The following is a 23,346-nucleotide window of genomic DNA, read 5'->3' on the forward strand; positions in this document are numbered from 1 at the left end:
TTCATCATAAGACATACAAATTTTAATATCAAAATAATTTGGTATAAAAATACTTTTGGAGACTGATGGCAAGCAGCCCCCCAGGCACTGCAGTGAGCCTCTTAGTCCCATGGCTGGCCTAGAGAGGAAGGCATAGCACAGCCAGAGCCTCTGGAGTCAAAGCAGCAGGCACAGTGCAGAGCCCACCCTCCTGCCCCACCAGGTGTCAGCGAGGCTGGCTCTGGAGCCAAGCAGCACCAGCACCAGTGCACTCTGAGCCTGGGAGTGTGGAACAGCCCCAAGGAGACAAAGCCCCTCAGAGCTGACGAGCGGGAGGGGCTCTGCCCCGTCCCACACAGCCCCCAGCCCCGTGCCAGGCCATGGAACACAGCCGCCTGTGCCACTCCTTGTTGAGTTTGGGCCGCAAAGCCCCCCAGGCAGGTGCAGAGCAGAACAGAGTTATATCTCTCCTAGGTCCTCATAGACAGGAGACAAGCTACACTCATCCACACTCTGCTCCTTCCTCTGCCCAAGCTGGGGCTTCATCACCCGGCAGTACAGCACCTCCGTGTTGTTGTTGTTGCTGCTGTTCAGGCCAGGTTTGACGGCCGCCTTCTCAGGAGCAAGATTCCCTCGCCGCCTGCCAGGGTCCTCACTTCTTTCAGCACATTTGGAGATGAACGTTGCCAGGGGCTTGGGAGCAGGCACTGGCTTGGGGCCCTTGGTCTTGAAGGCAGGAACTGAATAGTCATCAGTACTGGGGCTGTAGGGGAACTCGTAGCCGCTCTTGCCATCGTGGCCCTGCGTGCGCCAGGCCTCGCCTATGGGCCGTGCCTCGTCATAGATGCCGGCGGCGGCAGGCAGCATGCGGGGCGCGCAGCCCTCGGGCTCGTCGTAGATGTGCTCCTTCCGCGGCAGGCCGCAGCCCTCGGCACGCAGCTGCTCACAGGAACCCGGGAACGGCACCCGGAGATTCGCCCCCTCCGCAGCCCCCGCGGCCTTGCTGTCAATGGGGTCTGCGTACAGCGGGTCCGGCCTGGGTCGGAAGCTCTTCACGGAGTCCAGAGGCTCTGAGTAGAGGCTGGAGGGATCCTTGTCTGGCAGGACAGCCCGCGGTGCCTTGGGCAGAGGGGAGCGTGGAGGGGTGCTGGTGAGGGGGGGCTTGGCCTGCACCACAGGTGGCTCTGGCAGCATCCGGGTCTTCAGCAGTGATATCGCATCTCTCTCCTCTGCTGCAGCAGAAGGCCGGGGTGCCAGGCCTGCCTTGGCTGCTGCAGCGTCATCTCCTTCCGTGGGCTGCTCCAGGCTCAGTGCATCAGCCAAGGCCTGGCGAAGCAGCACCACACTGGGGCTGTCAGATTCCAACGAGTCACAGCTCTGCTGGTTCTCCTCCACCTGAGCTTTCTGTTCCCGGATGGAGGCTTCCACCAAGCGGAAGATCTCATTGCCCTGCTTGGTCTCGAAGGTGAAGTTCCCTGGTCCAGAATCACAGCGCCTGCCAGCTTCAAAGGAGAACATTACCTGCAAGAGAAGCCAGCAGTCATGTTCTGCTCAGCAACACCCAGAGCCATGCAGGCCGTGCCCCCCTGATGCACACGTGGCTGCAGCGTCGGGCTGCGCACAGCACAACTGAGCACCCTGCTGTGAGCACTGAGGTTGTACTTCGCTCAGTGGCTGCACAGCACCCAGCAGAACTGGAACAGCTGTGAAATGGGGCACACAGCTGAGGGGACAGTGCTGCAGTCACCCAAGGACACAGCTGCAGGCCCTGCTGAAGGCTGTCCCCTGAGCTCTGTCAGCAGGTTCAACAACTGGCACCACAGCACACACTGGGAACTGAGTAGGGCAAGAAGGAAACAGTTCAGCAGGAGAAAATGCTGTGGGTATCTAGGCTAAGTCAGCATCAGTCAGGCAGAAGGGAAGCAAGAAGGTAAGGAATCCAAGAGAGGAGTGCAACTTTCCATGGGAGAAAGGCCAGAAACAGCAGTTTGGTTACCAACAGCAAGCAAAGCATGTCTTGCAAGCATTGAAGTACTTTATGTCATTAACAGTAAAGAGAAGCCTTGACCAAGGCTGTACTTCTCAGGCTGAGCACATTCGTGCATAACTTCCCATCGGCAAATGCACAGACCCTTCTCAAACCTCTGAACCCAGGAGAGACCAAAAGTCTTTCTGGTGTTGTCTGGCATGTAGCAACTGTCTGTGATTCCTTTAAGAGCCTTTGAGGACAGACTTGTTTCTGTGGGTCAGCCATGCTAAGCACAAGCACAGCCAACTCGTCCCCACCAGGGGACCCGGGAGTGCAGCCACCTGCTCCTGCAGTGACTCAGCACTGCTCCTGCCTCAGGCACTGCCATCCTGAGAACAGCTTAGTTTCTGCTTCTGTTTTGGTGAAGTGCCACAGAACATGCTGCTGGCAAGCTGCAGCTGATGGCATCGCTTCTGTAAACAGCCCCAGGGAGGCCACTTTCTTCCTCCCCAGCATAGCAGGTACAGCTTGCAGTCTGTGTAGCAGCAGGATAGATGGGGAACCCGCTGCTGCAGGACACTGGGGAAGCATAGGCCCACACAGGTCAGTCAGGCTCACAGCTGTGTGCCCCAAAAGGTGAGCATATCCAGAGCAGAACAGGTGTCTCAAACAGCCCATCCTGCTCCAAGTACTGCCCACAAGAGGAATGACCACATGCTGGGAGCCATCAGAGTGCCGAGCTCCCCAGCAGCATGGGTTTGGAGTGCAGAGAGAGAGAACAAGGGTGGGCAGTGGCTGCGATGGCCTCAGTGGGAGCTGGGGAAGGACTACGTGGTGGAGCAAGGCTGTGCAGGTAGGCCTCCAGAGGGATGGGAACACCACAGCTCACGCTCCTACAGTGACACAACTGAGGAGCTGGGAACAGACCAAGGGACACAGATGCCCCAGAGATGCTGCTGTGGTCACTGAGGGCTGCAGCAGCCGCAGCACTTGGCAGAGTCCACAGCACCAACGCCACAGCAGCCAGGGACAGCCAGTGGGAAATGAGCAGCATCCTTGGCTGCCCATCCACACACCCACCTTGTCCCGGCCGTATCTCCGGAGTAGCCGGTAGGGCCAGACGTAGAGGATCTCACTGGTCCGTGGGTCCTTCAGGATGAGGCTGTCACGTTCAGCCTTGAGCACGTAGGAACCACGCAGCTCGCACCGCTCCGCAGCCTCAGTCCGCTGCACCGTCACCCAGAAGGCATTCACTGCAGGAAGAGGAGTGCTCAGGGGAGGCAAAGATATCCCACCCCTGCTCTCAGCACTGCCTGTAGGAGCCCACCAAGAGCAGCAGTAGACCCCACCTTCATCTCTCGAATAGTAGATAGAGTTCACAGCCATCTCCAGGACTGGCGCCTCCCTGCTGCCCTCTCCACAACACTGGAGTGCCACAGTAGCATTTCTGGAGCCATTCCTCTGTTGAGAGAGAGAGGATCAGTGCCAGCCCTTCCGCCTGCACCAGCTTTGCAAGGACACCTTGCCGTCACTGTCCCCTGCCCCATTTCCCCCAGGCCCCACTGCCCTGTGCAAGGAGCCCACCCAGCCCAGCACAGCTCAGCCAAGCCCCCTCCCACCCAGCGCCACAGACCATACCCACCCAGAGTGACAGGGACAGAAAGAGACAGGACTGGGAAGGAGGGGCTGCACGGAAACCCTAGCATGGCCCTCAACCCGGTGCATGGGACAGGAAGCAGATCACACAACCATAGAGGATAAAAAACCCCTCTAAGATCATCAAGCTCAACCCCAACTCATCTCCACCGTGCCCATTGACCATGTCTCTCAATGCCACATCTCCACAGCTCTTGAACACCTCCAGGGACGTGACCCCACCACCTCCCCGTCCCAATGTCTGACCACTCTTTCAAATAGGAATTTCTCCCTGCCCTTCCAGCAGGCCTCCCTCCAGACCCTGCCTTGAGCAAAGACAGCACTGACACAGCCCCCTCGTGGGAGCCCTGTGCCCATGGCACCGCTGCCCACTTGACCACTGGGGTAGCTCAGGCTTGGCACACAGGCGCATGCTGTGGAGGCCAAAAGCAGCCCCACTTCCACACAGACGTGCTCCAGTATGGCTGATATCAGCACCCAAAGCACAGCGCAGGCCCGGCTGCTCTCCTAGCTACACAAACAGGAGAGGGAGCAGATGCCATGACCCAGCCACAGCAGCCCGTGTCCTGCTTCTGCACAGCCAGGAAGACAGCGCCAGGATTAGGGCACAGACTGCAGAGGGAAGCGAGCACTTCTACTTTTAGCATATGCAGAACTGAAAGTGCAACACAAGCACTCTGCCCGAGGCCACATCTCCACAGCAGAGTCCCCCGAGGACCCACATGGTAGACGCACCCTCGGTGCCCCCAGGGACCCTCCTCTGGGGCAGCCCCATGCAAACCAGGGGCCCGCTGATGCCCTGCAACAGCCCTTCCAGCGGATTTTGTGCTGCTGCACGAGGGTCCGAGCTCAGACCAAGCAGGAAACTTTCCCAGGGTCACGTGGCCAGGCTTGCGGCACATCTTGCAGAAGGCAAGCTGCTGCAGTTTCAGTTTAAAACTAGTCACATGAGCTCCCGTGCAAGCAGTAAGGCCCAAACAAGGCCAACAGATTCTCTCTGGCTTCTAAACAGGATGCACACTGCTAAAACCCAAAGTCCAAGAGCTGACAGCAGCAGCTTCTGTTCTCCTGAAGTATCCAACGCAGCAGAGCTCAACCTGGAATCAGGCAGCCAAGAACCCTGGTTTTGTTGGACTGCGCCTTTCCTTATCTTCAAAAGAAAAAGAATCAGAAAGGTTTGGGTTGGAAGTGACCTTTAAGATCCTGTAGTCCCAACCCTGTGCTACACAGGGTTGATGCATCTCCCACGGGGTTAGGTGCTCACAGCCCCATTCACCTGGCCTGGAATGCCTCCAGGGCGGGGATGTTCACAGCCTCAGTGGGCAACCTGTTCCTGTACCTCGCCATCCTCACAGGAAAGAAGTTCTTTTTATTACCTAGTCTAAATCTACCCCCTCTTTAAGTTTAAAGCTATTTCCCCTCATCCTGTCACTACCTGCTCTTATAAAAAGCCACCCCCGTCTTTCCTGTAGTCCCCTTCAGGTCCTGGAAGGCCACTATCTGGTCTGCTCTGAACCTTCTCTTCTCCAGGCTGAAAACTCTCAGCTCCCTCACCCTGGTCCTGCAGGGGAGGTGCTCCAGCCCTCTGATTATCTCTGTGGCCCTCCTCTGGGCCTGCTCCAACAGCTCCACATCCTTTTTGTGCTGGAGGCTCCAGGACTGGATGCAGTGCTCCAGGTCTCACAAGAGCAGAGCAGTGCAAGTGCTCAACTTGCTGCTCACACTTCTCTACATGGAACCCAGGATACAGCTGGCCTTCTGGACTGCAAGGACACACTGACAGCTCACATTGAGTCTTTCATCAACTGACACCCCTAAATCCTTTTCCTCAGAGCTGCTCTCAAGCCATTCTCTGTCCAACAAGTATCTGTGCTTGGAATTGCCCCACCTCCATTGCAGGACCTTGAAAGAAATCCCATCCTGATCTCAAATCATCTCCCCAGCCCATTCCCAAGCTGCTCACCTTCTGGACAGCAATTAACACAACACAAAATCTCACTCTCCAAGCAGATGAGCAGAAATTACAACCAAGCACCTACGCTTTCTTGCAGAGACCATATGCAGCAGCTCCTACGCCTTGTGCTCCACAGGGCAGGCCTTCAGTACAGCCCCTTGATCTCACAGCACCTTCCCAAACACATCCTTAAGCTGCTGACCAGCTTCTGGACCCTAAGCATGCAACTGACAGCTACCAGGTGAACAAAGGTGTTAGCACAGCACTGCTCCAAGCAAGCACTCCCTGCCTTATCACTGCTCCCACTATACCGAATGTGGGGGGTGGGCTCCCAGCTGAGTCCCAGGAGCCTTGCCTAGGACAAAGTCTGCAACACCATCTGCATGACACAGGGCCACAGACATGGAATGACACTCAGTGCCATACCAGTGCCTCTGAGCTGGGCCAGTCACTGACAGCTGCAGGGAGGCCCTGCAGAGAAGCCCAGCCTTGCATCCATAGCCTGAGTCTGGCGAGCACTGCCCAGCAGCAAAGAACCCTCCCACCCCAAAAGGAGCACAGAACACACGTGGGACCAGGCAGGCAGGGACCACCCTCATGGAGACATACGGATGCCCACATACGTGGGCCACCACTGCCCTGCGAACTGCCTTCACAAGGACGCAGTACATGGCTGACAGCCAGCCTGGGGAAGGGCAGGGAAGCTGGAAGGTTGTGCCGTGGGCCAGCACGGACACTGGCACTGGAGAGTGACCCCTAGGCTCGGTGAGGGGCTGCCCTGTTCCCAGAGCTGCTTGTGCTTCCCAGGAGCCTGACGGGTCCCAGAGCCAAGTACTGCACCATGCTCAGGGTTCCGCTTCTGCCTCTGCAGGAAAGGCCAAGCCAGCTGGGTCCGGAGGAAACACCCCCAGTTCTCATCCAGCCCTCGCCAGGTGTCTGCAGGGGGTGAGCAGGGCTCCGTGCAGCAGCACAGCAGCACAGCGGATGTCACAGAGTGCAGGGCACAGGCAGGAACCCTGGGGACAGCGTGCTAAGCAGCCCTGCGGTCCCACGAGCCCAACCCGGGCAGCCGCTGAGGCCGGAGCCGCTCCGAGGGGCCGCGACGCCGAGACGCGAGGACCCCGACCCCGCCCCGCTCACCGGGAAGGCGATCTCGCACAGCTTGGCCACCCACTCCTCGCTCTGCTGCTGCTCGGCCGCCAGGAGGTAGCTGCGGCCGCTGGTCTCCAGGCGGAAGGCGGCGGTGCCGGCCCGGGGGCCGCTCTCGGAGGGCGCTGGGGTGACGCTGGTGCAGTCCGCCAGGCGCACCACCGTCTTGTCCAGGCGCCGCGTACCCAACCGCCCGGCCGGACCCGCCGCGTCTTTGCAATCGAAGAACTCCAGGCGAGCGACGCCGTGCTGGCTGGCCGGGAACAGCGCGAACCAGCCCCGCTTCCACCGCTGCAAGGCACGGAGTCAGCGCGGGGCGCCCCGTCCCGTCCCGTCCCGTCCCGTCGCCGAGCGCGGCCGCCACCCACCCTGGCCCTGCGGCCGCCTGTGCAGAGCGATCGGCGGCCCCCATCGCTCGGCAGCGCCCGCAGAACGCTCGCCTCGGCTCGACCCACGGCCGGGAGACCGTCCGACCCCGGCCCCCTCCCACCCCACGGCCCGGCCCCGCGCGGAGCTCACCTTGGCGCCGAACTTGTTGCTGTGCTGCACGAACAACGGCCCCTCCTTGGCCGGCGGCTCCATCCCGCGCCGCCACTCGCAGCGCTTCCGCCGCCGCTCCAGGGCTGAGGGGCGGGACGGGGCGGGGCGGGGCGGGGCGCGCACGTGTCGGGGACGCGCGGGGGGGCGAGAGGCGCGGAGCGCGTGGAGAGCGGGGAGCGCGCGGGTGCGTGGGTGAGCGGAGAGCTAGAGAGAGACAGAGAGAGAGAGAGCGTGTGCGTGTGAGTGCGCGTGTGTGCCCAGGAGCACTGTCCTTGTCCCCTCACGGAAGGGCTCCACACAGCCTGGCATCCCCAGTGGATGGTGGCACTGGGATCTGGCTGCTGGTGCAGGATGGAGCTTGGGCACCCAGCGCTCCCAGCCCAGAGCTGCGCCTGGCCACCACAGCCCGCCCAGCCTAGGGGCCAACCTGGAGCCCAGCCTGTCCCTGCAGCGCAGGCTTGTGCAGAAGGTGAGTGAGCGTGGCCTGTGTCCAGCCAGCCCCGGTAGTTGCTGCTTGCTCAAGTAACCCAGCCTGGCAGCACAGAGCTGGCTTTCATGGGGTATAAATTGTCTGCCCTGGTGCAGATTTCATTGATGAGCATAATTCTGGTTATGAGCAGCATCATGCCTGTACCAGGGGCTGAATCTTCCCATGCTTTGAGCACTCCTTGCATTCTGCAGCTGCCTACATGCCATGTCACGGAGCTCTGAGCACACTTTGGTGGCCCACAGTGCACTCTGACTGTCGGGCTGTGGCCGGTCAGTCGCTTGTAGGCTCCTCACTCCCCAGATGGCCCAGACAGCATCACCTGGCTTCCTAGCACTGCCTGAACCTGCAAGGGGGAAAGGGAGATGCCACAGACCCTGGCTCTGTTGGCCCCTGACACCCATTTTTCCTATGCAAAGCCATGCAGGCGGGTTAGATGGAAGCACTACCGGTGGTGATAGCCGCTAGGAGGGCCCTCAGCAGTGTCTGCATGCAGGATTGCGCCAGTGCTTCTCCTGGCCTCATCCCCCACACACAAATGGACCACAGTAACAAAGCCACGTGCTTGCTTCCCATTACAAAGTCTTGTGGCTCAGAGAGGCTGCAGGACACAGATCTGCCTCACTATTCGTCTGACAAACAGGAAAAGCAGCCAGAAATAGAGCAGAGTAGCGCAGTGATGACGAACACGAGGTTCTGCACGCACGCAGGTACCGGTGTCCGTGCAGCTGCAGACCAGGGAAGTACTGACGTGGCAGCACTTCTGCAAACCAGAACCTGCGCGACGGCGAGGATCACGAGCCAAACTGCGTCAACAGCCCAGAGCAGCGTGACGAGGCCAGATGTTTGCGGGCAGGTAAATCACGTGCAAGGCGAAACAGTCCGATCTCCGCGGACGCGGTGGGCGGGGGAGGCATCGCAGCCCGCACAGCACGAGGGAAGCGGCGCGGGGCGCCGGAGCTGCGGAGGCGCCCCGCACGGCGGCGGCTCGCACCGCGCCTCCCGTGGCACCGCCCGCGGCCGTCCGAAGCCGCCGGACCTCCGCCCGCGAGCTGCGCGAGCTCCCCGCCCCGCGCCCGGCCCCCCTGCGGCCCCACCTGCCGGGGCCGCCCCCTGCGCTGCGGCGGCCGCGTCTGTGCGGGGCGGGCACGCGGTGTCCGTGCGCGGGTCCGTCCGCGCCCCCCCTCGGTTCCTCTCCGTCCCTCGGCTTTCCTCTCCATCCCCCCCCACATCCTTCCGTCTACCCGCGTACCCTCGTACCCTCCCCGCACCGCCCCATCCCTCCCCGCACCCTTCCGCCCGCCCCACCACCGCAGGGCCGTTCCTGCGCGGTCATGGCCGAGCGGCCGCGTTTCCTCTGCGGCGTGGTGGAAGGTAGGTCCTGCCGGTCCCCACGGGGCCGGTGCCTCTCCGGGGCGCTGCAGGGGCTGTCCCGGCCACCCAGGAGCGCGCTGCGGCCGGGAAGGGCCGCTTCCCGGGAAGCTCGCCGAGGCCCGTATCCCGGGAACGGGGGAGGCAGCCCCAGCCCTGCACGGCACGGCACTCTGCGCCCGAGGGTGTGGAACCGGCAGCCCCTGGCGAAGGTCCCCAGCTCTCTCATAGAGCACGGATGCGTCCCTCGCAGCCCCAGCGCAGCCCCCTCCCAGCATCACGGCGCGGCACAGGGATGCGCTGCTCTGGCTCCAGCACACTGCGGTGGCTCTTTCTCTTTAGGCACGGGGCCCAAACCCTGGGGTGCGCTTCTCCTGCCTCGCTGCCTGCAGCACAGCGCTGCGCCTGGCACTGCCCAGGGAGTGCTGCTCTTGTGGCAGTTCCGTGTAGCTCTGCTCCCCTCAGCTGCTGTTCCTGCATGCAGCTCCGCACCTCTGCGGCTGGGCGATGCCTGGCACCTGCTGGTCAGAAGCATCTCCTGCTTTCCTGGCAGAGCATCACCACAGTGCAGCCCACTGCCTGCTGCCTTGCCTGGGGCAAAAACACTACAAATAAACACAAATCAAACAAAAAGTGTAGAAATGGAGAAGCTGATCGCAAGGAGAAATATGAGTCAGACAAGAATAGTCAGTGTAGGAAAGCTGACCTGGGAAAGAGAAGGACAGAGATGCTGTCAGCAGAGCTGCTCCAGGAGGAGGAGATTTCTAGAAAGTGAAGGAGGAAGAGCATCCCTCACCATGCAGTAGCACTGACACTGGTGGGAAGCGCTGGTGCTGCAGGCAGAGTGCTGAGCTGGGCACTGCTGGGCCAGCATGTCCTACACAGAGCCCTACTCCCTTCTGACACCTGGGCTGTGCTGGAGGCAGCCAGAGGGCACAGGCAGTCTTGTGGCTGGGTGACCAAGTCTGCAAATCTGGGACAGAGTAGGTGGTGGAGAATGGCTGCAGCCTTGGGACTTTGCTTTCCCGCATCTCCAGCATTCACTGACAGCACAGAGGATGACAAACAGTGCTGCTGGCTGGGTACTGCTGTCATCTTCTGGGCCACGGGAGAGCCAAGGGGCAAACACTGCAATACTCATCACTGCTCACCTGTCCCTAAAAGAGCGGGGCATGAGCATCCTTCCTATGGAGATGCCACCGCAGGAGCCAACAGGTTTCTGTTGGTACAGTTTAATCATTTTTTTTCTGGGCAGAATACTCTTGGAGAGTTTGCGACTGTGCTGCTGCAGGCATGGTGTGTGTAAGAAAGGAATGTCACTTCTGTGAGGCAGTGTCAGCTCACAGTGAGGCCCTTGCAAGCAAAGGCTGTGCAGACCCCCAGGGCCTCCTAAGCTGTGGGCTGAGCAGGGCTTCCCATGGGGTGGGTAACAGAAAAATCTCTTTTTCATGGAAATACGTTCTTCAGATGAAATACTTGCCGGGATCTTTGGGTGACTCTAGATTTAGCCCCATGCACGGGGTATGGCTAGCAAAGCAAATCTATATTCCTTCAAAACCAATGGAGCAAGTATGTAGATGTTCAAGCTGTTAAAAGATCCACTGGCAAACAACAGCGCTCAGCGCATGCTGCAGTGCAGCCCAGCAGGCTGCCATGCTTTGTGCTGGCTGCTGCGGGGCAGCAGGGATGTGGGGTCCTGGCAGGCTGTGCACACCTCAGGGCAGCACTGGCCTCGTTGCAGCACGCAGAGCCAATCCTTTCTGCTGCATGGGCAGAGTCCTTACAGTCTGCCCTGGTGCACAACAAATGCATTCATGTCTCTCAATCCCTGTTCTTGTTCAACTGCTGGAAAGTACGTGACTAATTTAAAAGCTGCCGGTGATACTGAGCCCATCTGACACTAGGAAGCTGCCCTAACGGCTAACTGCCATCGCTGTTCAAGACAACGTATTGTCTGTGAGGCTTCATACCTGGGCAGGTAGGTGTAGGTGCTCTATTTGAGCAGAGATTGGACCAGATGACGTCCTGAGGTCCGTTCCAACCTCAACCATTTGGTGATTCTGTGATTCTGAGACTTGACTGTATGGCTGAAATACCATTTCTTGCTAGATTTCAGCTTGGACATTTAAGTGTTTCTCTTAACTTGCTCTTTAAAAAGCAATCAAATCTGCATCTCCTCAATGCATGTTTCTGCCCGTTCTCCCGTTGTTCCAGGTGAACTTGCTCTCCTCTGTTTTTTTTTACCTACTGGCTTTGCAAGCAGCTCTGTGCCTCCCAGATCTTCCTATGAGCAGAAGTGGGAAGGCCCTATGCTTGACAGTGGTCCCAATGGGGAGAGGTGCTGCAGGACCAGCAGCCCCTGGCTGCACCCGGGCCGCACAGGGCAGGCTGAGTGACGCTGCTGCCTCCAGCTCGTGTCACACACCGGTGCCCAGCAGCCTCCCAAACCTGCAAGTGGCAAAAGTAGAAATGCTCAGAGACACCATGGATCTTGCTGACAGCAGATCTGCATTTCCTGCATTCAGTTCTGTTGTATGAGCCTTGGGAAGGGCAATGCCCTGGCTCACTGGTGAGCATTCCTGTCAGCAGACAGCCCTCGGGGCTGCTCAGTGCTTTCTTTGTCTGGACTTTCCCTTTACAAGGCTGTGGGGATGGTGTTTCCCAGTGGAGGCCACACGAGGTCTCTGTGAAATGGTCTGTGCCATCAGGGCATCCCCACAGATTGTGTGCTCCTGATCACGGCCGCTGGCGGCGATGCTGCCTCGTCCTGGGCTCAGCTGGGATGGAGTTAATTTTCTTCCTGGTAGCAGGCATGGTGCTGTGCTTTGGGTTTAGGATGAGGATAGTGCTGATAGCACACCACTGTTGTTTTTTATCAGCACACACACTGAGTTAAGGACTCTCAGTGAGGGGCTGGGGAGCATTGGGAGCTGGGAGAAGGCACAGCCAGGACAGCTGATCCCACCTGCCAAAGGGATGTTGGCACTGTGTGGCACTGTGCTGTGCAATAGGACTGGAGGGGTTGGCTGGGAATGGCTGTGCTGCCAGGGGGGGGAAGAGGGAGGGGGCTGACCATTAGTGGGTGGCGAGCAATTGCATTGTGCATCACTTGTTTTGTGTATTCTTTTGTTTTTAGTATTATTTTATCATTCCTCCTTCCTTCTCTGTCTTACGTACTACCTTTATCTCAATCCACAATTTTTTACTTCTATTTTTTAATTTTTTTCCCCCAGTTCTCTCCTTTGCTGTGTGGTGCATGGCTGCCTGCTGGGGTAAACCATGATGTGCCTCCAAGTCGTGCCCCACTGCAAGGCGTGCATCCTCCAAATGAGGACTGAGCTGCATTGCTGCATTTCAGCTGTAGTCTGAGTTGCTGCAGTGTTTAAAGGCAGAGAGAGCACCTTTCATTGCCCCTCTTTTTACCTGCTTTGCTCTTTCACAGGTTTCTATGGGAGGCCATGGTCCATGGAACAGAGGAAACTTCTCTTCAGATGGCAAGTATCCCGAATTGGTTTTAAACTGAGATGGGAGGTTTAGGTTGGATATCAGGAGGAAGTTTTTCACCCAGAGGGTGGTGAGGCACTGGAACAGGTTGCCCAAGGAGGCTGTGGATGCCCCATCCCTGCAGGCATTCGAAGCCAGGCTGGATGTGGCTCTGGGCAGCCTGGGCTGCTGGTTGGTGACCCTGCACACAGCAGGGGGTTGGAATGAGATGAGCATTGTGCTCCTTTGCAACCCAGGCCATCCCTGTGATTCTATGATTCTACGAATTTTGCTCTCTGCAGTCACTAGGAAGGTAGACAAGGTGGAATCCAATGGCGCATGACAGTCCCCGCTGCTCCCAGGGCCGGTCAAGGGGAAAAGCCCCTGTGCTGCCCCGAGCCGAGGTGCGGAGATCGCGGGATGGGGGGGCGGCGGACGGAGCGACAGGAGCCGGCGGTGCCGGCGGTGCCCACCAGGTGGCGCTGTGGCTCTGCGGCCGCTGGACGCGCCGGGCCGGGCTCGGGGAGCAGCGCGGGGCGCCGCGGGCGGAGCGGTCGGCGCGGTGCGGGGAGCTGCGTGCTGCTCGTGGCTGGAACGGAGGGTCCGGGGGCTGTGAGCGATCTCTGTGCGCCGGCAACAGCGCTGGTGCTGTGCTCAGAGTGGGAGATGTGCTGTAATGGGGGAGCGTTGGGAGATGTGAACGCAGAAAAATGGAACTTAGAAAAACTTGGAAAACCTGCGGCTGAGATACAGGAAAGCAAGAGATATGTTTTAAATGATATTAGGGAGGAGCACTGGTGATGGCCCAGTCAAATCGGTGTGCGCGTTCATGTGTTCCCATATGTGAGCAGAGTTTTCCTTCTCTGGGAAGAAATAAGATGATGTGATGGTGTCATGCAGTCCATGACAGTCTGTTCACCGTAGGAAAATGTAAAACATCATCCACTTGGGAGGATAAATAGAACAGATGAGTAAATCAGATGGCTTTCATGCAGGAGTGCAGAAAGAATTGCCCAGGGAAGTGTCAGTCCTGTTCTGATGATGTCCAGTGAATGTTGGATTGCTGTGCAGATTCTGGACAGAACTGTGCTTTTTGAGGCCAGGGAGGGCCTTATGACAGCATGGCCTCATCTCCCAAAACAGCCAGGCCTTGCTTTAGCTCCAACCTGCACTCCTTCAACTCCAACTGCGGTGCAGCATCCAGAGAGCTGAGGATGGGCTGTGGCTGCACAGTGGGGGCTGCAAGCAGCGGTTGGGAACCTGCAGGCACAGTGAGGAGAGGGCTGGCACGCCTGCCTGCAGACTGCCTTGCAAAGAGCCTGTCTGCAGCCCCTGGTGATGCCTTTTCCTTGCTGCAGGTTGAAGCGCTGGGGCCTGAACTGCTACATGTATGCACCCAAAGACGAGCTGAAGCACCGGCTGCTCTGGCGAGAGCCTTACACACAGCATGAGGCAGGTAGTGGCTCTGCTGGGCCCCAGCGTGGGGGGCTGCAGTCATTCCAGTCCCACCGTTCTGCAGCTCAGCCAGGCTCAGGCTGCAGCTATGCTCCCCCTGACGGAACCCTGTGTGGTGTAGGAGCTCCAGAGCCTCCCCATTATGGGTTCTCCCCGGGGATCCCAACAGCTACAGAGCTCCTGTGTGTCTCAGGGCCTGAGCACCACCTCCCCAGAGCCCTTCTCTCCCTCTGATCCTTGAGGCTGCAGCCTCCCTTCTGCCCCTCTTGTGCCTTCAAGATCTCACTGCATCCCTCTGCTCTGTCCCCAGCCCAGATGCAGTCTCTCATCAAAACTGCCCAGGAGCACGGCGTGGAGTTCATTTTCGCCATTTCTGCTGGCCAGGACATCGTGTTCTCAAGTGCTGGGGACAGGCTCCTGCTGCAGCAAAAACTCAGGCAGGTACCGTGGGCCATTCCTTCACCCTACGGCTCCTGGCAAGGGTCACAGATGCTCATGTGCGGCCCCATGCCCACACCAAACGTCTGTGTGGGGCTGTGAGCTCCTTCTGACCCCAGGGCAGCTCTGGGTGCCTCACGCAGCCCCAGTGTCTGCTCAGAGCAGCAGAGCCGGCAGCTGCAGGTGCTGCAATGCCTGCAGGCGGCATGCAGGAGCTGCAGAGAGGGAGCAGCCCCATCCCAGCGGGTATCACGATGTAGGCATCGTCTGTTGGGGTGCTGCAGTGCTCTGCCATCCCTGCCTGGAGCTCACCCAGCTCCCCAGATCCTCCTCCTGCCGCCCTCCTAGCGCCTGTCCTGTGCCTGCAGGTGGCTGCCCTGGGCTGCGGTGCCTTCGCGCTGCTTTTTGACGACATCGATCCCTGCTTGTGCCGCGCTGACACAGACGTCTTCCCCTCCCTGGCACAGGCACAGGCCTCTGTGGCCAACGAGGCGTACCGGGAGCTGGGCCTGCCTCCCACCTTCCTCTTCTGCCCCACAGGTACCCCACCAGCTGCGGGTGCTTGGCAGCCCTAATGTGCTCACTACACTGCTCCCAGCCCTTCTTCCCCCTGCAGGCTGATTGTCCTGGCAGCCTGTGGGCTCCACCACGTTTTGGGACAGCCAGGGAGACCTCAGGGTGGGGACAGGAGCAGGCAGTGGGGCGGACAGCAGTAGGCCCCACTGAAGGGCTGTGCCACCTTCCCTGCCCAGCTCCTGTCCACGTCCCTGCCTGCTGCAACCGCTGTCTGCTGTCTCTGCAGAGTACTGCAGCTCACTCTGCTCCCCCAGCCCTGCTCAGTCCCATTACCTACAGACCCTCGGCCGGGAGCTGCTCCCAGAGATTGGGGTCATCTGGACAGGTGGGTGCCCTGTCTCAACGGCTGCACGCAGCTCTGCACTTGGTGCTCAGATGTGCACTGTGCATGGAGAAGTGCACCGCCTGTCATCCCACACGTGTCTGTGCCTCGATGCTCCAGGCCCAAAGGTGGTGTCCCAGGAGCTCTCGGTTGCATTGGTGGAGGAGGTGGAGCACGTCCTGCAGCGTCGCCTCCTCATCTGGGACAACCTCTTTGCCAATGACTACGACTGCCGACGTGTCTTCCTGGGCCCCTACACGGGCCGTGCCCCTGGCCTTATGCCCCGGCTCTGTGGGCTGCTCCTCAACCCCAACTGCGAGCTCCAGGCCAACTTCATCCCCATGCACACTCTGGGCACTTGGTTCCACAGTGAGCTGCAGGGCTGTGCCCGCACCGACAGCACAGGTACGTGGCTACACGCCCTGGGACACTCCGTGCACGGGGCACCACGGCCACAGTGAGGTTGCGTGCACGGGATAGAACCCAGGATGACTCTGCCCGGCCTTGCAATAGCCCTGTGGCCCCCCTGCCCACCAGCCTGGGAGAGGTGACCCTCCACGTTCATTGTGGACACGGGGTCCCCCCAGGTGGTGAGCTGCCCTTCACTGGTGTCACATGTGTTAGCTTGGTAAAGCAGTGTGTGAAACTGCCCAAGCTGATGAGCTCTGTTCCTTAGGAACAGAAGCTTCAGCAGAGCTTGGGGATGGTCAGGGCCTGCAGGAAGGTTACAGCCCTCAGGAGGCTCTGGAGTTGGCACTGCTTGACTGGGTGGCTGAGATAAAGCAGCAGGTGCTGGAGGCAGGTAGGTGAACCAGTACTGTGCAGCGTCCCTCGGTCCCGAGCATGGACCAGCTCTGCAGGGAGCTCTGTGGGCTGAGGGAGCTGCAGGGGGGTTGTCGTGTGCTCAGGGTCTGCTTGGGGGAGTCTCTGTGAGTAGCATTGGGAAAAGGAGGGATTTGCAGCTGAAAGGTGAGGTAGAAGAGTTTGAAGCTTTGGTTCCATGGGTAGTCGTGTGCTGGGCTCACTCTTCTGCTCCAGAAGTGAGCAAGCCACGGGATGCAGGATGGTGAGCCCCAGGAGGTACTACGAGCAGATGTTGTAGTGACCCTGTCTGCATTATGAGAGAAATAGATGTTGAGAGAAGATGGTGTGCTGGGGGAGAAGGCTTATGGGGAGAGGTGTCTGAGATCCGGTGGCAGCATGACAGGGTGACCATGTGCAGGAGATGTGCATGAGTCTGTGACCCCGCAGCGTGGTTCAGGAACAGCTTTGGGCTGTAAACAGCTCTGGGTAGTGCCCAGCTGCCCCAAGGAGGATTATGTGGCATTTGCTGCAAGGATGGAGAGCAAAGCATGCTTCCTGCTTTACACATTCTTGTCTCCTCAAACCATGGGCTCAGTAGAAGGCTAGGAACAAGGACAGAGCTCTGGAGGTGGGGGTTAAGCGTGGTGCAAATTTGTTGCTTTGCCTCTGCAAAGCCTCCCCAGCTGCGAAGTCCTGAACAATTCAGAGCCCATGGTCTGGGCCTACCCTGGTCGGTGCAAGCACTGCTCTGAGCTCCCAGCACAGCTGCCCCGGGGCACAGCCATCCTGGTGCAGGTGCCAGTGGGGCTGCCCCTTTGCTCTCTTGCTAGGAGGAAGGACTCCGCTGCAATCCAGCACCGGCTGCAAGGAAGAGGCAGGGCTGCATCCTGGCACAGCAGGAGGGCAGGAGGCCCTGCTTGGCCCGCAGCCTTGTGACACTGCTCCCAGTGGGGCAGACCAGCACGAACCGGAGCCCTGTGACGTGACACCGGGGAACAGAAAGAGGAAGGCAACCTCAGTGCCTGAAGAGGGCAGTGGGAGCAGGGCCTCCACCGGGGGCCCACGGAGCCCTGCAGAGGATCGGGGCCGGCTCGCTTCAGGTAGCAGAGCGAGCTGTGAGCCCTCCTCTGCTCTGCCCATCACAGCAGGGAGTGACAGGTCGGCAGGAGCTCCTGTGGCTGATGAGACCCTCCACAGCCTGAGGACAGCAGTGTGCTGCAGCAGCGGGGCCAGCACCTGCCAGAGCGCTCCCCTGGACAGCGGTGATGTCAGGGAAAGGGGCAGCAGCCCTCCTGGCAGTCCCCAGCCTGGGGCCAGCACTGCTGATGTGCTCCAGATACCCTCAGGGTCTAGGGCTGACCCCAGCCCTGGCCCCATCTCACAGCTTGTTGATGGGGCCACCACCAGCCCTGTCCCCACAGCACTGCTCGCTAATGGGACTGCCATAAGCCCTGTCCCCTCTGTGCCACTGATCTCAGAAGAGGCTGGGACGAACTCCGGTGCCCCACTGACCGTGGAGGAGGCACGGATGCTGGTGGAGCTCTTCTACCTGCCCTACCATCACGGGCCACAGGCGCAGCATCTCTTGGAAGACCTTCGGTGGCTCCTGGCCAACGGTCCCAGCATGGGAGTCCCCAGCAGATCACCAGACTCCTGTGTGGTAAGGCTAATGTGGGCGCTGCTGCAGCACAGTGCCCTTTGCAGCTGCTCTGACGCCTGCCCTGTCTGCAGGTTGCACAGTGGCGCAGCCGGGCCCGTTCCTTCGGGCAGCTCTGTGCCCAGGTGTGCTGCCTGCACAGCCGCTTCGTCCGCAGTGCGGGGCAGGCGCTGCTCTACGACCTGCACCCCTACCTGTGGGACATCCGCAACCTGCTGCTGGCTGCCAGCGCCTTTGTGCTGTGGTTGGGTACGTGAATGAGGGCACATGGGGACAGTTCTCCACCCTGGGCCACTTATCCACACCTTGCCAAACCCAGCCCAGCTCCCAAAGGGCCCCTGGGCACAGTGAAACAGCTAGAGCACCTTAATCTCGCTTTGTCATTCTGTCTAAAGAGGTGGAAGTGTCTGGGAGCCCTCCCAGCAGTCCTGGGGTCTGGCCAAGATGCCAGGGTCTCTGGTGGGAGCATTTCCCTTTGACCCCCATGTGCATCCCATGCCCTGTGCTCCTCCCTTGCAGATGGCCGCCTCCTGTGTGACCCTGAGCACAAGGGCACCTGGGGAAGCTGCTTCGGCTGTAAGTAAGGCGCTGACTTTTTCTCTTCCCTCCCCCTCAAAGGGCTGCTGCCCTCAGGTCCTCACCAGTGGGCTGCCCTTCCCCACATGCTGCCTGCGGGTGTGAAGGGCCTGGGAAGGCTGGCACAGTGCACATCCTTATGTGCTGAGAGCATGGCTGCTGGGGAGAGGGCAGCAGGCTCAGGACACCATTGGTACAGGGCTCGTGAAGGTCTGCCCTGCCTAGCTGAGGGTGAAGGCTCTCTGTGCTGAAGCCAGATGTGGGCAACGGGCTCCCTGCAAGACAGTGAGATCATTGCCCTCAGCATCCCAGCCCTGCATCTCTGCACCCAGGGACCCAACAGTGTCCCAGTGCTGCGCACCCACCTCACCACGCAAGTGGCTGAGCCCCTGCCCTGCACCCACAGCCATCAGCAGGGAGAAGTCATCTGGTGCAGTTCCTTTGCCTCTGAGAAGGACACCATGACATAACTCCCAGCTCAGTGGTTTGTGAGCAGCTGTTAGCTCTGAGGCACCATCCCTGCAGACGGCTCCTGATCTGGTCAGGAGGGAGCAGCCACTGAAGGGGAACTGAAGTGAAGCAGCCTGGAGAGGAAGCAGCATCATGCTTCAGGGAGGGGGCACACATTGCAGCAGCACTTTGCTGTCTGTTGTGATTTAGAGGGAATGTCTATTACTAGGTCAGTTTCTTGGCCGTTTTTTATCCCAGGACCACCTCTCTGGTAGGAGGGATGCATGGAAGAAAGTCTTTAGCATGGGGGTGGTGAGACACTGGAACAAGAAAAGCTGTGGGTGCTCTATTGGATGGGGATTTTGGCAGCATGATCTAATGAAAGATGTCCCAGCCAATGGCCGGGCTGCAAAGCAGTGTGCTGAGTTCTGCCCTGGGCTGCAGCTTTCTGGCTGTGCCGGGAGCTGTGTCACACACACATCTGTCTCCTGCTGCCTGCAGGGTGCCAGAGCATCACTGCCCCGCTCTTCCCAGGGGAGGACGCTGAGCCCTGGGTGCGCCGTGGGGGCCTCTTTGGAGACCTGCAGGTGAGACCATGCCCTTGAATACTGGGGGCTGGAGGAGGCCTTGGGAAGCCAGGACCATAGCTGCTGTTCCTGCCCTGCCATTGAGTTCCTGTGTGCTTGAGAGGCAGAGCTGCTTGGGTGCTGGTGCTGGGGCTTGGGGTGGAACATGGAGACGTTTCTCCTGCTGCTCCAGGGCAGGTGTGGGGGACAGAGCAAACTGCTCCTTGACAGACTGCCTCCTCCAGGCACTGCTGCCCGTGGGGAACAGCTGTGACCTCTTTTGCCATCCACCTCCGCTCTTCCCATCCCGACAGCCGTACCTCCTGCGCCCACTGCTGCCCCAGGACAAGGTGAGATGGAACATGCCACCCTGCAGCCCCTCCTGCCCCTCACCCTGCATCACACCCTGCATGGCATAAGAAGAAAAGTGCATGCTGACTCCCAGCCGCGGAGCTGAGGTCACAGCACAGGACGATGACAGTGGGAAGCAAACCCCAGGATCAGGCCAGTGTGGGGTTAACTGCACAGGGCTGTGTCCCATGGGATGCGGCCTGCAGTGGTCACACAGCTCTGTCTGCTCTGCCGCCCCGCCGGGCTAAAAAATGCTAACAGTGCAAATCCACCATCATGGGCACAGCACACACATCCCTACTGAACACAGTGCCCTGCAAGGCACAGCTAGTGCTTATAAATAACAGAGGAGGAGTTGCAGGCACATGAGAGCAGATTATAATGTCAGACTGTGACTGCCAGCAATTCCCAGTGCAAGAGCTTGTTTTCAATTGCCAGTTGTCAGATTACGTCTGAATGCATCTTTCCACTGGAACTTTGTGGGAAAAACTCGGCCGAGCACTTTGGCCAGCAGTGGGAGCAGAGCTGAGGAGTGCCTTTCTCTGCCCCTGCTGCTCCCTGAGCCTTCCTCTGAGAAAAACATGTTCTTGCCAGGATGTCCTTTGTTGTCCTTTGTGCTGACCCTGCGAGCTCTAATGTGACCAAAGCAGGAATTCATGAGAGGGTTCCCCTTCGCACGTGCTCCATGGAGAGCATGTTTTGCTGCTGTTCAGCTTCTCTGAGCATGCTCTGGGCTGGGCTGAGCAGCATTTTCTCAGGAGCTGCTGCGAGGGGGTGCCTGACTGGAATGGCAATGGCTCATTTTAAAGCACGCTGTGCTGTGGCAGCAGGACGCAGCACACAATGGCTGCATGCATTGCGTCGCTCAGCGCCAGCACCCCGCGCACTGCAGCACCCACCTCCCCTGGTGCCGAGGGCTGGGGCTCTGGTCGTGTTCCTCTCTGGGGACATTTCAGGCAGCTGTGAGTGCTGCCTGAAATCACACTCCAAAGGGGCTGTGGCAGAGCAGCAGAAGCTGAAGGGGAGCAGTGGGGCAGGATTGGGACTGAGCTGGGTTGGGCTCTTCCAGGGCAAGCTGTACCAAATGTTCCGGGAGGGTCTGGATGGTGAGCCCAGCACTGTGGAGGTCCTCGCGGCCCACCCTGACCTGCTGGGTGATAGGTGAGACCTGATCCGCGGGGACCCCCTGGATGTGTGCCCAGGCAGCATGGAAGCAGCCAGCCAGGGCCCTCCTCTCGTCCCTGCAGGGAGCAACTCTGCCTGTGCCACGGCCACTGTGGGACTGTGGTGTCAGATGTGGGGCAGGGAGGGTGCGTCCAGGGGGGTCCTGGTAGCTGCCATGGGGATAGAGATGCTCTGTCCCCACTGGTCCCTGTGGGGGCTGCAGTGTTTACACTGGCAGAAGGCATCATTAGGACCTCCGTGGGTTGGGAGGGCGCTGGGTGCTGCGTCCCAGGAGTGGAGGCAGCCGGCAGCTCTGTGCTCCCTCTGTGCTGCGCTCGGCCCCAGCTCAGCGGTGCCCTGCTCTGTCTGGCAGGATGCTGGGCAGCTTCCTGAGCCTCAGCCCTGAGTACACCTTCGTGCTGGAGGATGAGGGCGGCCCCTGCGGCTATGCAGCTGGAGCGCTCTGTGCTGAACGATTCCTGCGAGAGCGCGACAGCAGCTGGCTGCCGGCCATGCAGCACAGGTACCCCCGGGAGCTGGGGGTCCTGGGACAGGTGAGGGTGTGACTGTGGTGCTGGGATGGGGTTGGGGAGGGAGGGTTCCCTCACTGTGTATCGCCTGCAGGGTGTCCTGGAAGAAGCACTGCTCTTTTTCCACACGAAGCCGCTGGCTGTGCCGCTGCCCGTGCTGCGACGCTTCCCCTCCCTGGTGCAGCTGGACACGGCCCCGCGGGTGCAGGACGTGGGTGCCAGCCGCAGTCTGGCTGTAAGCCTGCTGAGCGCCCTCAGAGCCAACGGTGAGCTCCGTGCTGGTGGGGCTGAGGCACCCCTGACCCACCCCAACCACATCCTGTCTGCTCCCTGCTCACTTCGGAACCGGGGCAGCCCTCACTGGGGCTCCTTGTCTGCATCCTGGCTCTGCCCCCAGCACCATGGGTTGCACAAGGGGACACGAGGGACCCAGACCATGGTCTGAGCTCTCCTCTCTCCCCCCAGGCTCACGGGGAGTGTTTTGCCAAGTCAGTGCTGCAGACCACCGGCAGCTGAGCTTCTACAGCAAGCTGGGCTTCGTCACGCTGCCCTTGCCCTGTCCCAGCTCCCCTGGAACGCAGCTCCTGGGACGTCTCCTCTGAGCGAGCATCAGGGGCAGCCATGGGGCAGCACCACGGGGCCCCATCCCACATGGGATTGCTGGAGGAATCGGGAGCGTGGAGCTTCTCGGGCCGGGCAGGGATGTGGGAGCGTGGGCTGGGGGTGAGCAAGGTGCTCCTGGGGTGCGTGCAGTGCACCAGGCTGTGGGCTTTTTGGCAAGAGAGAAGCATTTCTGCCCTTTTGGGAGATATGGATACTGGGAACCTTCACTCTTGCTGGCTGAGCACCCTGAGCACCCTGATGCAGGGCATCCCTGGGCTGTGAAGAGCTTCCAGCCTGCAAGTGTGGGGTGGTGGTCCTGGAGCACAGCACGGTAGTGTGCCAGTCCTGCAGGTGGGGCTGCCCAGTTCTCCATTCCGGTGTGGACCCAGGCTGGGAGGCTGGGGCTGGGGCTGGTTCTCAGAACCCAGGAGCTGCCTTGGATCAAGCTTGCACTGGGCACAGTGAGGCAGACCCAATTCTGCTGCCCGAGGACTGATGAAAGTTCTATCCCTGGTAATAAAGCATTTGCTGGCCACATTGTAGGTCATCTCATGGGGAGAGCATTGGGATACCACCGACTCCTTCCAGCAACCCATAGCTGCCAGCCACCCAGCCCCGTGCTTGCAGCCAGCACAGCGGGACCTCGGCTACAATGGCAGCCACAGCTCCGCCTCCAGCTACTCCCCGGCCTGGGACCCCTCACCACAATGAGGAATGGCCCTCAAAGGGTCCCGGCACCTCCTCTGCAGGATGGGGTCTCCTGTGGCAATGGCTCCGTTATGGGTCTCTGGGGGCTCCTCATGCCAGCAGGGCTGTAGAAGGAACGTCTGTCTGTCCTGCCACGGTCGTGGGGAAAGAGTTTGGAAGGAGGGACGGAGGGACGAAGGGCTCACGGGAGGCTCCCTCTCCGTAGCCGTCCCATACCCATAGGGCAGGGAAGAGGCTAAAGAGTGGCCGAGGTACCCGGAGCAGTGGGGACACGGGCAGTCCCTGCTCTCCCCGTGCCTGGCCAGGACGCGCTGCTCTGTGTCCGAGAGCGGCTCCGAGGGGCGGCTGCAGCCGGTTCTGGTCCCGGGACGACCGTGGGTCCTGGGGCGGAGAGAGACGGGAACCCTGCAGGGGAGGGCCGCGGTGTCGGTCCCGTGCAGGGGCTCCGTCCCGGGGGCAGCGGCAGCCGTGCAGCGGAGCCGCCGGGGGAAAGGAGCAGCTCGGGAGTGCGGGGTTCCGGAGCGGCCGTACCCCTCCCGCCGGACGTCCCCGCCACGA

At 60.1% G+C, this 23,346-nt stretch overlaps 2 protein-coding genes across 8 annotated transcripts; one reads left to right on the top strand and one right to left on the bottom strand.

Annotated features, from left to right (window-relative positions):
• Nucleotides 1-7,310, bottom strand: DOK1 (docking protein 1). The gene is made up of 5 exons (XM_042882953.1): nucleotides 7,227-7,310; nucleotides 6,699-6,998; nucleotides 3,298-3,409; nucleotides 3,029-3,201; nucleotides 1-1,500 (listed from the first exon to the last, which is right to left on the bottom strand). Exons 1-5 carry the CDS (start codon nucleotides 7,287-7,289, stop codon nucleotides 439-441), a joined length of 1,710 nt encoding a protein of 569 aa, XP_042738887.1. The 5' UTR covers nucleotides 7,290-7,310; the 3' UTR covers nucleotides 1-438.
• Nucleotides 7,311-8,376: 1,066 nt separating this feature from the next.
• On the top strand, nucleotides 8,377-23,147 carry LOC122186365 (protein O-GlcNAcase-like). Of its 7 annotated transcripts, none has more exons than XM_042882945.1 (17): nucleotides 8,377-8,590; nucleotides 12,548-12,599; nucleotides 13,947-14,044; nucleotides 14,354-14,484; nucleotides 14,850-15,021; nucleotides 15,284-15,382; nucleotides 15,500-15,784; nucleotides 16,056-16,181; nucleotides 17,014-17,843; nucleotides 17,915-18,089; nucleotides 18,360-18,416; nucleotides 19,368-19,453; nucleotides 19,678-19,782; nucleotides 20,853-20,944; nucleotides 21,321-21,501; nucleotides 21,572-21,743; nucleotides 21,943-23,147. In XM_042882945.1, exons 2-17 carry the CDS (start codon nucleotides 12,571-12,573, stop codon nucleotides 22,077-22,079), a joined length of 2,775 nt encoding a protein of 924 aa, XP_042738879.1. In that variant the 5' UTR covers nucleotides 8,377-8,590; nucleotides 12,548-12,570; the 3' UTR covers nucleotides 22,080-23,147. The 7 variants fall into 7 exon arrangements, with proteins under 7 accessions (XP_042738879.1, XP_042738878.1, XP_042738880.1 ...); XM_042882944.1 differs by lacking the exon at nucleotides 8,377-8,590 and adding an exon at nucleotides 9,038-9,108; XM_042882946.1 differs by lacking the exons at nucleotides 8,377-8,590; nucleotides 19,678-19,782 and adding an exon at nucleotides 9,038-9,108.
• The last annotated feature ends 199 nt before the right edge of the window (nucleotides 23,148-23,346 follow it).

This window comes from Lagopus leucura, unplaced genomic scaffold, assembly GCF_019238085.1.
Source record: "Lagopus leucura isolate 7727_CA_CO unplaced genomic scaffold, USGS_WTPT01 Super-Scaffold_100036, whole genome shotgun sequence".
NCBI classification, from domain to species: Eukaryota; Metazoa; Chordata; class Aves; order Galliformes; family Phasianidae; genus Lagopus; species Lagopus leucura.

What these genes read in the sequence shown, in the direction of transcription:
- LOC122186365 (XM_042882944.1), top strand. Translation starts at nt 9,069, where the DNA reads ATGGCCGAGCGGCCGCGTTTCCTCTGCGGCGTGGTGGAAG. An exon ending in CTGGGGAAGCTGCTTCGGCT is followed by an intron (nt 18,417 to 19,367) that starts GTAAGTAAGGCG and finishes TGCTGCCTGCAG; the next exon opens with GGTGCCAGAGCATCACTGCC. An exon ending in GAGCGCCCTCAGAGCCAACG is followed by an intron (nt 21,744 to 21,942) that starts GTGAGCTCCGTG and finishes CTCTCCCCCCAG; the next exon opens with GCTCACGGGGAGTGTTTTGC.
- DOK1 (XM_042882953.1), bottom strand. Translation starts at nt 7,289, where the DNA reads ATGGAGCCGCCGGCCAAGGAGGGGCCGTTGTTCGTGCAGCACAGCAAC. An exon ending in TGTGCGAGATCGCCTTCCCG is followed by an intron (nt 3,410 to 6,698) that starts GTGAGCGGGGCG and finishes CTCTCTCAACAG; the next exon opens with AGGAATGGCTCCAGAAATGC. An exon ending in CTACTATTCGAGAGATGAAG is followed by an intron (nt 3,202 to 3,297) that starts GTGGGGTCTACT and finishes CTCTTCCTGCAG; the next exon opens with TGAATGCCTTCTGGGTGACG.